Source organism: Dipodomys merriami, unplaced genomic scaffold (genome assembly GCF_024711535.1).
Source record: "Dipodomys merriami isolate MVZ:Mamm:240054 unplaced genomic scaffold, mDipMer1.0.p SCAF_122, whole genome shotgun sequence".
Lineage (NCBI taxonomy): Eukaryota > Metazoa > Chordata > Mammalia > Rodentia > Heteromyidae > Dipodomys > Dipodomys merriami.
This window is the reverse complement of record NW_027202516.1, coordinates 603,665-621,752: the sequence shown is the minus strand read 5'-3', so window position 1 is coordinate 621,752 and position 18,088 is coordinate 603,665. Positions and strand designations below refer to the sequence as shown.

Here is an 18,088-nt window from a genome sequence, read left to right as displayed (position 1 = left end):
TGCTGGCCACGGATATGGGTGGTTTTGCTGCCTCCGGTAGAACCTGGGCTAGGAAGAGGGTTGACCAGTTGTCCAGGGCATACACATGGTAGAACTCCTGATGCTGACATGCTTACCGCTATTTTTCTTCTTTGTCTTTTCTTCTTTAGTCTTTTTCTGGGAAGGAGGTAGCCTAAAAGCTTACTCTTAAAAGGTAATTGTTAGGAAAGTCTTTGGTAGCTGTATTTACAAGTTACATAACAAATAAAAGGGGCAATCTGCTGGGTGCCAGTGGCTCACGCCTGTAATCCTAGCTATTTAGGAGGCTGAGATCTGAGGATCATGGTTCAAAGCCAGCCCCGGCAGGAAAGTTCATGAGACTCTCATCTCCAATTAACCACCAGAAAACTGGAAGTGGCGCTGTGACTCAAGTGGTAGAGAGCTCGCCTTGAGCTGAAGAGCTGAGGGACAGCGCCCAGGCCCAGAGTTCAAGCCCCATGACCACCACCAATAACAACAAAAAAGACAATCCCACACCTTCACAGCTGAACAGCCATAGCAATTTGCCTCACAAGCTAAGTAGAATAAACGAAGTAAACTTACATGTCTCTCATATATATGTATCTACGTATACATACATACATATTTATTATATATGCTATCAATATAATTTTCTTTTTTTTTTTTTTTTGGGTCCGGTCGTGGGGCCTGAACTCTGGGCCTGGGCGCTGTCCCTCAGCTCTCCAGCTCAAGGCTAGCATTCTACCACTTGAGCCACAGCGCCACTTCCGGCTTTTTTCTTATGTGGTGCTGAGGAATCGAACCCAGGGCCTCGAGCATGCAAGGCAAGTGCTCTACCACTGAGCCACCTTCCCAGCCCTCAATATAATTTTCTAAGTAGAACATGAATCCTGCCCTTTAGTAGTCTGTAGTTTAAATGTTATTTATTACCTGTGATCGAATTCCTTTATTATGGATGGTATCAATTTATAAAAATAAACAAGCCTAAGCAACACTTTAAATCTGATTTTCATGTTGTTCTGTCGCAGAAATGTTAGAAAATAATCAAACTTTTCCAGGCATTTAGAGTGTAAATTTTCCCTTTTATCCCAGACCAACAGATCCAATAGATTAGAACTAATCCAGTTAGAAATCTGTAACACAGAAAGGTAAGTTATAGGCAAGGTTTTATTTTTATGTTGTGTTTGGCTTACCTTCTTCCCCACTCAAATCTCCTTTCTTCTGTGATGGCCTCCCACAGGCTCCGGCCCGAGTGACTTCTTCAGTCTGCAATATTAACAGACAGACATGTTCCACAGACACTTTGCTCTAGGGGTTGTTATGTATAGCACATATCAGGTTCACCTGTAGAGTTGAAAAAGTACAAGCTTCTACCCTCCAAACTTAGAAACTTAGTCAATGCAAGTGGGATCCTGACAGCTGAGGTTTTAGAACATACCGGATGCAGGCTGGCATCACTACTGGAACTGCCTTCTATGACCCATATTTGTGTGGTGTGAGCAGCAATTGCTCTTTGTGGACCTGGGTTTTACTTGTTAGCAGCAGAACTCAGCACTTACTGCCCAGCAGGAATTTCCACACTTTTGGTTTGAAACAGGGATTGGTTTTGAGGCTGTGTGCATGCCAGTCTAGCACGGAGCGGCTTCAGCCTCTTTCTCTTTCAGTTTTTGAAGAACTCATACCTGAAAGCATTTTAAAGCTGCTATATAAACATGAAATTATTACTAACACTTATAGGAAAGGCTCTCCTTACCCTCATCCATTCTGAAACACACCAAAAGTGACCATGTTAGCATGGTGGTAGCGAGCAGCAGGCCTGTGTCTATGGGGCATGTTCACTGAGGGCCCATCCAACAGGGTGCACTGCACAGAACCCAGCGGGCCTCCTGCACTCGGAGGAGGGGCAGAGAGAGAGGCGGCCCAGACAAAGGACCAGGAGGCCGCAGTGTCCGCAGGGGGCTTTAACGTATCTCTACCCTAAGAGCCCCCGGAGGTCAGGCCCTGGGTAATACTGTACTTGGATGTTTTTACAATTTTGAGCTCTTTTCAGAAAAACTTTTGAATTACATTACACATTTCTTGTCTCATTCAACAAACATACCATACAACTCATGTTCCCCAAATTAGTTCTTTTAAAACACCAGATGTACAAAGAGAAAACAGAAATGTATCTTTTGAGTCATCTATATTACTGTCCACCCACCCATCCCACATAAAGTTTTGTTTTTCCTTTTACTTCAAAACAAGTAAGATAACCATGGTTTTGTTCCATGGTTTTGTTCCATGGTTTTGTTCTATGGTTTTGTTCCATGGTTTGGTTCCATGGTTTGGTTCCATGGTTTTGTTCTATGGTTTGGTTCCATGGTTTTGTTCCATGGTGTTCTCTTCTGCTCTACACCATTCCACCCTGAAGGCACCCCTGTCAATCTCTCCTAGCAAGTCAACTTCTCTCTAGTATGAGAAGGCAAACCTGGAAGTCTGACTGCAGTCTCTCTCTCTCTAGACAGGCTCTGCAAGAGGCCTGACATGTGTGGGATTCCTCACACGCAGGAGCTGCCCCCGGCCCTTTCTACCAGGGCTATTCAACCACCAATGTGTCACACTCTCCCAACACAGTGCAGTTCTTTATTGCCTTCAGTTCTTTAGCTTTGCATGTACACTGTAACTCAGGAATCCAAACCTCAAATTCCTGTGATATAAGACATAAAAGTCTTGTGCACATGAGAGCCCTGAGTAGAGCCAGGCCGGTAGAGGTAAAACAATAGCACAAGCTTCCACATGCTTGATATTAGTTTTAGTTCCTCCGTGGCCTCCATCTCAGAGGTGCTGCATCCCTTTGCTCTAATAATGAAGTGTTCTGGACCTGTTGTATAAGCACAGTTCACAAAGGAAGGACTCACTGAAGAACACTGGGCCTTCAAGGAGGTCAGTCAGTTCAGTACAGCTTCCGGGTTTTCTATCACACATGTCCACTGCTAGTCCTGGGAGAGCAGACCACGAGGGCTTTATGCAATCACAGACAGGCATCCGACAGGCCTTCTAATACGGATGTCACTTTACCTCAGGGCAAATTTAGTAACAACAGCAGTTGTCAGACTGAGAACCATCTCACCTTGCCTAGGGAATGCTTTCATATTGTGCTGCAGAAGTTTAACTCTAAGCAAAATCCTAGCCCTGATCAATCTCTCCTGAGGAAATTGTGGTCATTGGCATTAGCGTACGGCTGATGCACAGACACTACTTATAGGAAGCCAGGATGGAGAGTGAAAAGGACTCGCGTGACTGGGCAGCTTTGTGTCAAACCAAGTATCATCGTACTCAGTGGCATGGGAATTGTGAGGCCTGTTTTCCACTACAGCCTGCTGCAGGGCTCATGTCCTCTACCACTGAAAGAAACCATCACACTGCCTAACGGCTGTTCCACGAATGAGCCGGTGCTGATTTTCGTCTTACGTCATTGGTGAATGAAGTCCAGGAAGACGTGAGATTTGAGCTTGACGGGCCCTTCACCGCGGTCAGGCTTGGCGGGATGGACAGGGCTTCACGCCCCCATGAGCCGCTGGGTGAATCTTCCTCTCCCATGGAATGAAAGCAAAGTCAAATGTGTGGAAGAAAGTGATCTATATAACTTGAACCTCGGTGCCTTGATATCAAAGATCAAAATGTGGTTAGAATAGAAGACACGGGGTGAGAGCAACTCAAGCGTGAAACTTACTTGACTCTCTTTTATACTAGAAAGGCTCCGCTTTTGTATTTCAGTTTTCACAACTTGTCATACCATTGATGTTACTACTTTTCTTTTCTTTTTTAACTGTATTTTTTTTGTCTTTTCTTTTTTGGTACTGGGGATCGAACCCAGGATGTTGCACTTGCTAGGCAAGCGCTTTGCCACTGAGCTACATCCCAGCCCGATTACTACTTTTCTTACATACATGTTAAACATTTTAAGCCCCAGTTAACAGGATTGTATTCAATACTTTTCCTTCAAGGAAAACATTTTCACTGAAATGTTGCTAGTTTTGAATATATACAAAATATTCTTGGTGTTTTTGTTCTTTTAGGCAGCGTTAATACACCCTCACACTGCTATGTATTCTAATATAGGGACCACTGATGACTGCACACTAGGACATTAATTAGTATCCCCAGGTTAGTCAGACATGACAGGAAAAAGAAAAAACAAAAACCACAAGACACGAACAAAGAGGTTTTTCTTTGTTGTTGTTTCAAATGTACTATGTGATTTCTTGTTTCTTTTGTATGCTCTTGCTCCTGTGATTTATCCTCTGTTGTTACTGTATTTGATTTTGGTACACTGGTATTTTATACAAGTTTATCTGAATTAGGGAAGGGAAGGGGAACAACAGAATGGTGAGACAAAGCACAAGACAGGAACCAATGCACCGGCAATACTCACAAGACAGTATGTTGGAAATGATCTCTACAACTTGGGGGCGGGGGGAAGTAGGAGAAAAATGAGGGAAGAGGTAATAAGTTTGACAAGAAATGTACTTATTACCTTACTTATGTAACTGAAACCCCTCTGTACATCACCTTGACAATAAAAAATGAAATAACTGCCGGGCTCCAGTGACTCATGCCTGTAATCCTAGCTACTCAGAAGGCTGAGATCTGAGGATCTGGTTCAAAGCAGGCTTGGGCAGGAAAGTCCTTGAGACTCTTATCTCCAATAAACCACTCAGAAAATTGGAAGTGGCACTGTGGCTCAAGTGGTAGAGTGCTCGCTTTGAGCTGAAGAGCTGAGGGACAGTGCTCAGGCCCAGAGTCAAGCCCCAGGATCAAGAAAAACAAAAAACAAAAAAAAACTTCAATAATAAAATTTAATTTTGAACTTTGTTTTTATCATAATACATAGTCCTAGGGAAATTAAAAGGTACCCTAAAATTTGTATCAAATTGTTTTCTTATCTATTTGTGTATTCAAGGCAATTAAAACTAACTACTGTTTTAATGAGCCAACAGTTGAATATTTATGCACAGTCTTAATCATTAGCAATGCGTACAAACCACCTGAGAACTCAGGCGTCTGTCATTTCCTTCTTTTTCTTTGCAGGTCCTGGGCTTGAACTCAGGGCCTGGGCACTGTTTATGAAACTCTTTGTGCACAAGGCTAGCGCTCTATCACTTAAGCCACAGCACCACTTCCAGGTTCTCCTGGGTAATTTATTGGACATAAGAGTCTCATGGACTTTTCTGCCTGCACTGGCTTTGAACTGCGATCCTCAGATCTCAGCCTCGTGAGTAACCAGGATGACAGCGGCGAGCCACCAGTATCTGTCATTTCTACTACACGGTAGATCTACAAAACTGACAGAATATAGCTGCAATACAAAAATGCCATTCACCTTGACTTTGGAAGATAAAAGAATACTTTCCCAGTTAAACCAAGTCCAATTCAATAATAAATGAGATACAGTATTTAGTTCATTATAAAATAATTTATTATAATTTATCATATAAAATATTTGTAATATATAATAAAATATAAACATGATTTGTTATATTATTAATTAGTTCATTATAAAATAATTTGTCAGAATATTGGTAATGTATAATGAAATATGAGAATAGTTTGTTGTATTCTTAATTAGTTCATTATAAAGTGATTTGTCTAATGAGTAAGTACATGCTCTGGAGGTGGACAACCTTCTTTGCTGTGGGCTTGGTGTGTACCTGGTCCCCCCCCCTCCTGCGGGCATCCTGTGGCCTGGGCTTCCCTTCGCCGGGGTGAGTGGTGCCAGCCTCACCTGGATTTGTGCCACCGCCGCACAGTCAGGAGTCACAGTGCATTTCCTGATCTTGGCAGGAATCGAGAGGTTCTGAGCACATGACCTGAAGGGTACAGAGTCCCTCCAGCTGTGACCACAGGAATAGAAGCTTCAGAATTCATGTCAAATTTAGGAATGAGGTTTGACCAGGATATTGACTCAGCCTGAGACTTGCAAATAGGGCACGTTTACATTAGAAAGTAAGCTACATATCTGCAGAGTGTATACAGCAGATTAATTTTAAAGCAGTGAAATCTGTATTGATTTGCCATGTATTCTTTCAGCAGTGGGTTTGTGACAAATAGATTTTTTCTAAATTCTACAAAGCACTTTAGATCTGATAAGGTGGATAGGCAGATATTAGACTTAAACTAGACCAAAAATTTTGAGATAACTACTCTGTGGATGAAGCTCAAGTCTCTGGAGTGCTAAGTGAAATTGTTTAACAAATTTAATTAAGGTAAACTATCGATCTGTTTAATTTAGGCTCAAACCTTTTCCTCAGAGGTTGGCTTTTTTTTTTTTTTTTTTTGCTTTCAAATTAGGAAATGGGTCTGAATTTTTTTTCAAATCCCATCAAAATTCAGTCATCCAGTAGTCATCCAGCACTTTTTTATTTTTTAAGATAAAAGGACTAACCAAAGAATAACAATGGCTGAAGTTTATATTAATTTCTGTTTAATGGTAAAATAACAGCCCTATTTTCTTTCTTTTTTGGTCTTGTAATTTTAGCTACTGTGGAAATGAAGTTACAATTGGAATATACTTTAAATTAAAATTCTAATATTTCCATTTATTTTTACTTAGAATTTTATACTTTTAATTAATTTCAACTTCATTGTTTGTTAGCTAAAGTTAGAAAAAATATGAATTTAGTAATGAAATTTTTGTAGTAGTAGTAGGATCTTAATGTTGAATAAGTTCATGTTCTTCTGAGATCAGCATGCTATGTTAAAGTGTTTGGTACTGGGAATTCTTTTTTTATTTTTTGTTGTTGTTTTTTTTTGTTGGTTGTGGGGCCTGAACTCTGGGCCTGGGCGCTGTCCCTCAGCTCTTCAGCCCAAGGCGAGTGCTCTACCACTTGAGCCACAGCGCCACTTCCAGATTTTTCTGCTTCTGTGGTGCTGAGGAATTGAACCCAGGGCCTCATGCATGCAAGGCAAGTACTCTACCACTGAGCCACCTTCCCAGCCCCTGCGCATTCTGTTTTTAGGCATGTAAATATCAATTATTAAGTTTTTGAGTAAATGTCTACAGACTGGAAAATGTCTCAACTTGCAATAGCCTGAATTACAAGACGTAGAGTGGTCGCTGACCAGGAAAGTTCCGTTGCATGGTTCCTATCATCCAGTGTCACCCGTTTTCAGTGAGGAATGGTTGAATACCATGGAGAGAAAGCCCAACTACCAATACACAGGGTCCGTGTGATGTAGTTATCAAATACATCGCTGTGCTCCTCCAGATGAGAGATGCCCAGTCTTTCCGAGGAGAGCTCTGCCTTTTGCTATCTGAAAGGTGACTTCTGGCTGTTCCTTCCCGCTGCTCCCGGGACCCTTCAGCCACATGCTGCCCCCAGGCCTTGTTCCTCGGCCCATGTGTGACAGAGGCCAGTGCTCAGCTAGAGCTTCCTGGCTCCACATGCTCTCGCGGTGGACACGGCGAGATCGCGTTACCCACAGCCGGCGTCTCTGTCCTCTCTGCGTGTGCCTCGGGGGTTAGGGTGCAGCTGCAGAAACGCTGGGCTCCCTAACACATTGTACTTTATAGTCAAGGCCTGACAGAACTACCCACAGCCCCACTGCTACGGAATCAAATCAACACATCAGTAAGCTCTACCTTTCCCCCTTCACCTTTTACAACATCCTTTACAAAACATTTTCAGTCATCTAAACACATCAACTGACCAGCAAACTCTTGCTAAGAATCTTTGTGGAGCTAATTCTTCCAATAGAATTTAGTTTATATCTATACATACTGCACAGTACAACAAAATGTAGGACTCTTACAGTGTCAGCTGAGAGATGGCGCCCTCAAACCCCTGTGGGGCAGAGGTGGGCTAAGACCGCACGGGCATATTCTAAGCATTCATACATTCTACGTTCTCAGCAACTCCATAGGCAAATGATATACAGTATTTGGAATTTTCTAAGAACACAAATCTGACTTGCCATCCACTGAGAACGGCTGATGTGAATTTTCATTCGACACTGGACACAAGTTTTCCAAAGTAGTGAAAAATCAGAAGAAGGAAAAATGGTCTACTAAAGCAATTTTTCTGAGCTGAGTTCAGTGACACATACTCACAGTACCAGACTCTTAGAAGACTGACAAGAGGATCACTAAAGGAGTTCATGTCCATCTAAAAAATAACTGCTCTGAGACAGGCAGGAGGAGCTCAAGGTAAACTCAGCAAGATGGTCTGAGCTGGCCGCACAGCAGCAAGATGGTCTGAGCTGGCCACGCAGCAGCAAGATGGCCTGAGCTGGCCACGCAGCTGGAATTTCAGAAGTTACTCAGTGGGATCATAGATTATGAGCCATAGAGGAGAGGATAATTTTCATGTTTGGGACATTTGGGACACTCACTCCTGTGATGAACAACTTCGTTGTTCAAGTTGCTATCTCTTGCGTCTCAGGACTGGGTGGGCCTTTCTCAGCTTCTGGCTACATCATTTTCCTTTTCAAACCCATCTGCTCACCTTCACTGTGCTACCATATTTTGACACAAAATAAAGGAGGAAACATTTCGGTGATACGCACTGTCTGATAGCACAAGAGATAAGAGATGGAACTCCATCTGGTGCTGTAGTTACAGATTGGGACAAAGCAGTACAACACAACATGTTTCAGTAAGCAAACAAGTAACCAAGACTTGTTCTAGCAACTAGTTTATTTTCACTGAAGTTATATAATCAAATACTTTTGATTATTATTTGAGTACTCCAAAAGCTAGATTCTGTGCTTAGATATAGATGGCTTTCATCTGGTCAGTAGCAGGCAGGCACATAAATACAGCAAGGCATAATACCTGAAATACTGAGCAAGACTCAATGTGTTCAGACAGCATCCTTTGTAGAGTTGTTAGGAAATTAGTGATTTTCAAAAATACTTCAAACAATGACCAAATGCTTGTTCAAAAGGCCAATAGGTTTATGAAAAATGATCGGCATCACCAATCATTACAAAAATGCAAATAAACCCCTGACAATTAAGAGTCACCATCAAGCACACACACCAAGTACAAGGGCTCAGGCTTGTAACCCTAGCTCCAGGGCAGGCAGACGGGCGGATCATGGTTCAAGAACCGCCTTGGGCAAACCACCAGCCAGTTCACGAGACTCACTGCGGGCACATGCGTGGCATCCGAGCTGCGGGGACAGTGCACAGCTGGGCCAGGGGTGTAGGCCGCATTCTACCTGCACAGGGGAGGCCCACGGGGAGGATCACAGCACCAGCCAGCCTGAGCAGAAGCAAGATGACCCGACCTGGACCACTGTCCACACAGACACCACAGACCACTGTCCACACAGACATCATAGATCACTGTCCACACAGACACCACTGTCCACACGGACACCACAGACCACTGTCCACACAGACACCACAGACCACTGTCCACACAGACACCACAGACCACTGTCCACACAGATATCACAGACCACTGTCCACACAGACATCACAGACCACTGTCCACACAGACACCACAGACCACTGTCCATACAGACACCACAGACCACTGTCCACACAGACACCACAGACCACTGTCCACACAGACATCATAGATCACTGTCCACACAGACACCACTGTCCACACGGACACCACAGACCACTGTCCACACAGACACCACAGACCACTGTCCACACAGACACCACAGACCACTGTCCACACAGACACCACAGACCACTGTCCACACAGACATCATAGATCACTGTCCACACAGACACCACTGTCCACACGGACACCACAGACCACTGTCCACACAGACACCACAGACCACTGTCCACACAGACACCACTGTCCACACAGACACCACAGACCACTGTCCACACAGACACCACAGACCACTGTCCACACAGACACCACAGATCACTGTCCACACAGACACCACAGACCACTGTCCACACAGACACCACAGAACACTGTCCACACAGACACCACAGACCACTGTCCATACAGACACCACAGACCACTGTCCACACAGACACCACAGACCACTGTCCACACAGACACCACAGACCACTGTCCACACAGACACCACAGACCACTGTTCACACAGACACCACAGACCACTGTCCACACAGACACCACAGACCACTGTCCACACAGACACCACAGACCACTGTCCATACAGACACCACAGACCACTGTCCACACAGACACCACAGACCACTGTCCACAGACGCCACAGACCATTGTCACACACATCACAGACCACTGCCCACATGTACACCAGGGGTCACTGCCCAAACCTATACCATGGAGAACAGGTCACACAGACACTGCAGGCCACTAACAGCCATTAAAAACAAGTTGAGAACAAAATCTGTCACCAGCAATAACATGAACAAAACCAGAGATTAGGCAGCATGCAGTAAGTTCAGCACAGGAAGACCATTGAGCTGCGCACCTCCACTCTGAATGAATGAGCGTGTGTGGGATGTGAGTGTGCATGTGTGTGCAAGGTAAGCCAGAGGTCAGGAAGGTAGCCAGTGTAGACGATTAGATCACTCCTTTTCCCACAGTAACACAGAAGATGGAGCTGTCATCCAGCATATTAGAGAGGTTCACCCCCGCCCCCGTACGTTATCTCTCGTACCCTGTACATATTCTACATGGAGACTGATGGCTGCTATGTGCCCGTCAGTAAGAACAGCGGTGCTGTCAACTCCAGTGTGTAACTGCCTTGGACTGTGCAGTTACACATGTTACATGTTGTCCAGCAACGGATGGTGCCTTAAAAATGATCATCTGGAACTTTCAGTTCTTAACACGCTGCATACCTTAAACAAGACCCTTCTTCTGAACTGATGTCCGTTCTGTGGCGCAGAGCGCTGGCCTGCGCAGAGGCTGGGATGGCGTTCATGCTCATTTAATCATGTGGCTGCTTTATTTCAAACATGTCACAAAAGAGAATTTAGCTTATTAATGCATTCATTTGTTCTACAAAATACTAGTCATGTTTTTTGAGAAATGGGGAATATTTTCATGTCTACTTTTCTAAGATGGAATTAGAAATTTTGGAAGAATGATAAATTTGAGGAAAGATCCAAGTAAAGATGTACTTCAATGTTAGTTTGATCGCAATGTTTGAGTATTAGATTGCTAAGAATAGAAATTATTATAAGACTGTCTGGGATTTTCTTCTTTCAATAAATCTACTTGGATTTGAAAATAGGCATAGAATTTGGAAAATGTGTGGGCCATCAAATACTGGCTTTGTTACATATTATTTGGAATGGTGCATTACTTTCTCCCCATAGAACTGGGTTAACTGTGTGTCCTTTGCATGCTTTTGAGAGTTGCAGGTGGTTTGTGAAAGTTTCTCTGTAAACACGCTAGTACTCTTCCTGGTATATCTTCTCTAGAAATGGAAAGTTCCACTGTCATTATTTTTAGAATCATTAGTGCTACACTTTCACCCCATACACAGACGGTGGGGGGAATTTTATAAACTAACATGTACCTGTACATTTTGAATCAGTTTTGTATGGTATCTCAACAGAAATCTAACCTCCCTGGGACTTCCAAGAGCGGCAAATGGAACTTCACACTGAACTCGGAACCGAGTTCTGACCACGATCCAAACAAACCATACTTTGCAGACTTCCACATGCTGTATTCTTAAAGGACATACATGGCTTTCAGAACTGTACACTGCATTTTGTAGGTGAAAAAAAGTCCAGGAATAAAAACTATATTTTGCTAACGTAGTTTTAAAACAACATCTCAAAAGAATTTCTGGGAGCCTTTCACATGTCATTTTGTGCCAACTTCATTTAAAAACTGCTTGAGTGGCAACACTCTTAATCTAAAGGGCTTAGTTCCATTCACAAACTGAATGTGGAAGCTAGAAGTGGGTGAGACTGAAAACAACCTGTGGGTCCTCAAACGGCATCACGTTGATTCCGACAATCAAGGCTGGGTGGAGTGAAACACTGTGAAAAACATTTGCTGGCATAAACCCTCCCCCCACCTACTATTAAAAACCCTTTGCTTAAAGCTGGGTGCTGGTGGCTCACGCCTGTCATCCTAGCCTCTCAGGGGGCTGAGACCTGAGGATTGTGGTTTGAAGCCAGCCCGGGCAGAAAAGTCCCCGTGAGATTCTTATCTCCAATAAACTACTCAAAAAGCTGGAAGTGGCACTGTGGCTCAAGTGGTAGAGTGCTCGCCTTGAGCACTGAGAGGCTCAGAGGCAGTGCCCGGGCCCTGAGTTCACGCCCTAGGGCCAGCAAGAAACAACAACAAAAACTCCTTTCCCTGGCGCCCGTGGTGGCTGCGGGTGGGCAGCACAGCAGGGCTCACGGTCTCCTCCGGAGGAGTGCCCAGGGCCTGACTTAAAGCTGCGGGCTCTGTGGGCTGAGGCGTGCCCAGTGCCTGACTTAAAGCTGCGGGCTCTGTGGGCTGGGGCGTGCTCAGTGCCTGACTTAACGCTGCGGGTTCTGTGGGCTGGGGCGTGCCTGACTTAAAGCTGCGGGTTCTGTGGGCTGGGGCGTGCCTGACTTAAAGCTGCGGGCTCTGTGGGCTGGGGCGTGCCCAGTGCCTGACTTAAAGCTGCGGGTTCTGTGGGCTGGGCATGCCCAGTGCCTGACTTAACGCTGCGGGCTCTGTGGGCTGGGGCGTGCCTGGCCAGAGGCTGTGGGCCGAGGATGCGTGCTGCTGTCTGGTGAGGGTGGACGAGGTGGCAGCATGCAGCCCGCCCGACCCCCCGGGGGCTGTGCGTGCGTGTGCGCGTGTATCACACCTGTGAGAACACAGCTCTTGGCTGTTCTCTCACCAGCAGGGCAGTTTTCGGACCGCTGCTCTGGACGGCAGCCTGTGTGCACTGTGCGGGAGGCTCCACGTGACCAAGGCTCCTGCCACCAACCCACCCAGCCCTCCGCCCATAAACCAGAATAGAGTTGTGTCCTTTACAGATAAACAGGAGGTGGAGTCATCAGATAGGACAGTGAAGAAAAGCCATGCGGATGAATGGATGTATTACACCCAAATTAGAGCCATCCCTGGCTGGGTCTTCTTTCATTGCTCTATCAGATCAAACCTTTCAGTTGAAAAAAATACAGGAGAAATAATAAGCTGGATTATCTAAAGTCAATCTCCTTTATCTCCTTGCTTCATTAACTGGTCTTAAATAATCAAATCAGATTTAGAATATTAATGATTATCTTCAGAATTTCTCTCCGCAAGTTTTACCTTTTTTTTTTAGCCGTAGGTAAATGCCTATACGTGGAGCCCACATGCCGTGAAACAGTTACTTTTACAATATGCACTCTGAGATGCTAGCCAAGATGACTCAGTTGCAACACTGAGTGGACAGAGGCTAGCCTGGTCTCCCTGGGGAAGTTCATTCTGAACGTTACTTCAATTCCACAGCAGCTTCCCGCTTACCTTTCCCATAAAATCTGAAAGACTCGACACCTCCCAGGGCTTTGTCCCTGTCTATGCACCTCGGTGGACTGACCTTCTGCTTCCTCTCAGACAGTTGAACTTTTCCAGCTCTATGAATCAAAGAGGCTTTTCGCACAGCCTCTCCGCTCCCTTCCCGAGAGCCGTCCCTGTCTGCCACGGAATGAGCATCGGGGCCCCACTGTGGCCCCCTCAGCCCCGTCACTTCCCAGCACCCCCTTCCCGAGAGGGCAGGTGAGCTAACCTTCATTACATATGCTGTAGAAAGAGGACAGTGTCAACACGGCCCCAGGTCACCCCAAATCTCTCCGTGTCAGTTTCATAACTCCCGCTCCCAATACAGGCTTTCATCCAGAAGCATAATGACTAATACCCGCACCTCTTCTGTACACATGTCGTTTCAACTTCTGGTGGTTCTTGGTAGTAGTAACTTTTTGCTAAACCAAATGGCCGCTGAGAAAGGAGCTTATTGACTAATCTGGTATAAGAAGCAGGAAAGCACTGGAGATGCTTGGTAATTTTGCTGACTTTGATTGTCAGGATGTCGTTTGCTGGCTGACAGCATGTAGTGTGTGGAAGAGCTTCTCTCCTTTATCTTAGCTAATGGCCACGGTTTCCTTCTCTGTTATGTTCTGAGTAGAAGTTTTCATACTTCCGTAGTATACCGGCAAGTGAACCACAGCAAAGAAGATAGCGTGTTATCCACTAATTCATTCTATTTGACAAGCAGGTGAATAAACGTAGAAAGCCTTGCCAGCTAAAAAACCAGATCAGATCTTTCCTTCAGTTTCCTAATGACAAGCTAAGCCCTTTCAGTATTTCCAGAAGCAATGCTGACTGGTGTAGAGCCCATGTTACAGTTCTGAGTCATGTCATGTTTTCTTGTCAGTAAAGATGACCAACTTCAAAGAAAACAAAAAATAAGCTTACCATGGCCTTTCTTACTCCAGCACATCCGTGATTCAATTATGTGTTCTTTGCCTGTGGATCCCTAAAAGTGAGAAAGAATAGGAAAATAAAATTAAATACAATTGAGCAGTATTCTGTGAAAGGCAAATATTTACAATTTTAATTGAGGACAAACACACACTTCATAAAACTATTCGCATGCAACTCCAGCTGCAAAAACTCAACAGCAGTACGCCCAGGCTGGTTAGCAGCAAAAAAGTAAACCGATCACATGACAAAAGCCACTATGAACAACAAACTATGCTAACAAGGTAACTGTTTCGGCATCCATCCCTACCACCAAGTATTTCTCTTTTTTTCCATCAAAATTTAGCTTATGTTTGATATTAGCAAGAGCTGCATTACTGTTATTGTTAATTTTAGTTCTGTTTATTGCCTTGAGGGTTATATATTGTAGCATAATTTTGTTGCCTCTAGTTAATGGTAATTAGTTGTTTTAATAGCCTATAGACCTATTTGTTATGTTTTTGTAGGTTTACTTTTTTAACTATCAGGAACTTAATAACTGAGAATATTTAACATTACGGTTGCATAGGCAAAATTACAGAGTTGCTGTTAGTGTTACCTGTTTAGTGTTTAGTCATCCTTTGAGTCGTGCGACATATTTCCTTAACAATCATCAGCCATCAAGTCTGATAGTCTCAAAAGAAATATCAGCCCTCTAAAGTGCCTTCGAGGGCGGTGATATTTAGCACTGAAAATTACAAATAAAGTTTTTGAAGTTGAAGAGCAACAACTGGCCAGAGACACTGATGATTTGTTTGTCAAAACAATTGGTATAAACTACGCAAATGAAGTCACACACTCCTTCGAGGGAAAGCGGTCAGGTGAGTCTACGCAATGCTTACATGTTGGATGGGATATTTAATGTGCGGGGAAACTCAAAGGTTGAAGAACTAGGCATTTAGACGGTGGTAAGTGGTAATCTTACCTCTTTATACTCCATTACTCTTTCTCACGAGAGACATGCTAATGCAAACAAGTCAATCAGAATTTGTGTTTAGCAAGATAAAGCTTATAGGATAGTTTAAAATCCATTTATTATTCTAAATCCATTCTTTCCATTAACATGTTATACATTAGTGTTTACTAACCATGATTCATGTAACAGTTTAGCTTGTTAACTTTTAAATTGTTTAACAACCATAAGTTATTAATACATTTTAAAGTATTACACAAATATCTTAAAACAGGCTTGGGTTCATTTTTGTAATTTTTAAATAGAAAACATTTTAGGCATTTCTTGAAGAAGAAATAAAGCAGGCATTTAAAGCTAGAAAACAAGTAATTCCAAATTTAGTTTTTACAAAGGTTTTCAGCTTTATTGACAAGTTATGGCAAACATATTTGACAGATTGTGGTTTCCTATTTAGTGAAGCGTAACATGGAACTTTATGTGTGTTTTTTCTTTTTTAACAAATACAGGTTAAAACACTGAACAGATTCAGTTAGCTACAAACATACAGTAGCTACTTGTTTTCAACCCCATGAAAACAGTTAAAATTAAATTTACAAACTTAATATTGAACATCTTTATCTAACTAACAGATATTAAAAGACAAGTTAAAACATCTTATCTACAACTTTATTATCTGCTAGCTCAACGATCATATTACAGTCTTAATTTAGCAACCCTAAACAAAATTTCTGCTAGTTGGTTGAGACTCAAAATCTGTCAACAGATTCATGCTCTTTCTAAAAAAAAGGAAAGGAAAAATAAAAGAATAAAAAGAAAAGCTTACACAGGACAATGCAAAACCACCAAGAGAATATCATCCTACTGAATGGTTTATACACTATGCTTGCCAATGTCTTTTTCATTCATTTTGTAAAATAATACTAATGTCAACAAACGTCAGCAGCATAGAGGGAAATACAAGAAACACGGGCACAGTCCTAAGCAGTTAACCCTAGCGTAGAAAAATGAAACAAAGGAGGACTATTACTTGTCTTGTTGCTGTTCGTGTGGAGACCACAGCTACGAGCTGTCTTTTGGTGGGGTCTCTGAGACCTTCAATATCTACCGTAGGGGTGCTCCCGGAATCCCCCTCGGGCCGGCCTAGGCGGCGGGGCCTTCAGGCTGGAGCGGCTGGCGGCCCATTCCTCTGGCACTACAAACAAGAAAGGGACACACAGGTGACTCACGGCATCACAAAGCCACGCAGGACACAGCGGGCCACCCGGGAAAAGGGGGCAGCAGGGCTCGGCACTTAACACTGTGTCCACCTCATGACATATCCAGAAAAACACCTGCACACTCGCTCTCACTTGAAACTAAACATTCGTGGGATGATTCAAAGAAAGTCAAAGTCCTGTCTACAGCCATGCCACCCTGAATACGTGCAATCTCGTCTGATCTCGGAAGCTGACGCGGGGTCCGGCTTGGTGAGTGCTTGGATGGGAGAAAGCTAAAGTCCCTTGATGAATGCCCCGTTGTCGGATATTAGATCTCAATGCCACACAACAGAAAGGGGACTCGGTGCAATCCATTCTTCATTTCATCATTTGACACAGAATTCTAGAATTGGAAATAGTAAACCAGCGGTTCCTAGCCCTCACTTAACTCAGATTATACCAGACTCATAAACAAAGATGCACAATAACTAATGCTGGTTATCTGTCTCACAAATGAACTGATTGCAAAGTTATGGAGAGAGGTCCACGCTTTGTATTTTCAAATGCCCCCAGAGACACGATGCGGTCCAGCGCTGACATCTACGTAGCTCAACTACATGGGCAGAGACAATGGTAAGCTGGGCAGAGAGCAGGGAAGATTTCAAGGAGCTAAACAAGTAATAAAAGTCTTACATTTGAAATATGTAACTTGAGAGTAGGAATAGGAGGTGGAAATAGAAAATGATAAAACGAGTGACACTGATTAAGATGCATTGTACTCAAAACCTGATTGGTGGAACTGTAATCTCTTTGTACAGCTAGATAGTCTACACAATGCTTAATAAACACATAATTTTAAAATAGAAAGGCTTAAAATACTGGTTACACTAGAAACGGATTTTCATTAGTCTCCAAGTTATGGAACCTAGCCCAAACAAACTAACAATAAAACAAAACGATACAAAGCTTGGAAACATCAAATACTACCAAGCCACTGCAGAATACTATGTCTATGATGTCTTTGGGAAAGGAACCTAGACTGAGTTTACATGTGAATTCAGGTGATCTCAGGGTAGGTTCTCTGGGCCTTCTGACAGAATTCAGTTCTTCCTGAAGAGTAGATCTTATGTTTGGGTCAGCAGTGGGGGACATGTGAACATGGAGAGGGACATCACTGAGAGACACCCACCCTGGACAGCTGTAGGAGGTGAGGAACACCACCCTGGACAGCTGTAGGAGGTGAGTGAGGAACACCACCATGGACAGCTGTAGGAGGTGAGTGAGGAACACCACCATGGACAGCTGTAGGAGGTGAGGAACACCACCATGGACAGCTGTAGGAGGAGGTGAGTGAGGAACACCACCATGGACAGCTGTAGGAGGAGGAGGTGAGGAACACCACCATGGACAGCTGTAGGAGGAGGTGAGTGAGGAACACCACCATGGACAGCTGTAGGAGGAGGAGGTGAGGAACACCACCATGGACAGCTGTAGGAGGAGGTGAGTGAGGAACACCACCATGGACAGCTGTAGGAGGAGGAGGTGAGGAACACCACCATGGACAGCTGTAGGAGGAGGTGAGGAACACCACCA

The 18,088-nt window shown here is 43.8% G+C and overlaps 1 protein-coding gene across 5 annotated transcripts in view; it reads right to left on the bottom strand.

The window, feature by feature from the left end:
* Khdrbs2 (KH RNA binding domain containing, signal transduction associated 2) overlaps nt 1-18,088 on the bottom strand; it is a 309,495-nt gene that overhangs the window by 48,123 nt on the left and 243,284 nt on the right. For 2 of the 5 annotated variants that reach the window (XM_070017225.1, XM_070017227.1), the window contains one exon: nt 15,482-16,491. In XM_070017225.1, the coding sequence (XP_069873326.1) occupies nt 16,394-16,491 (98 nt within the window). In that variant the 3' untranslated portion in view covers nt 15,482-16,393. Of the gene's footprint in view, nt 1-726; nt 1,267-10,105; nt 10,893-14,341; nt 14,403-15,481; nt 16,492-18,088 lie in introns of those variants that run through there. The other 3 variants (XR_011370892.1, XR_011370891.1, XR_011370893.1) reach the window with 3 other exon arrangements.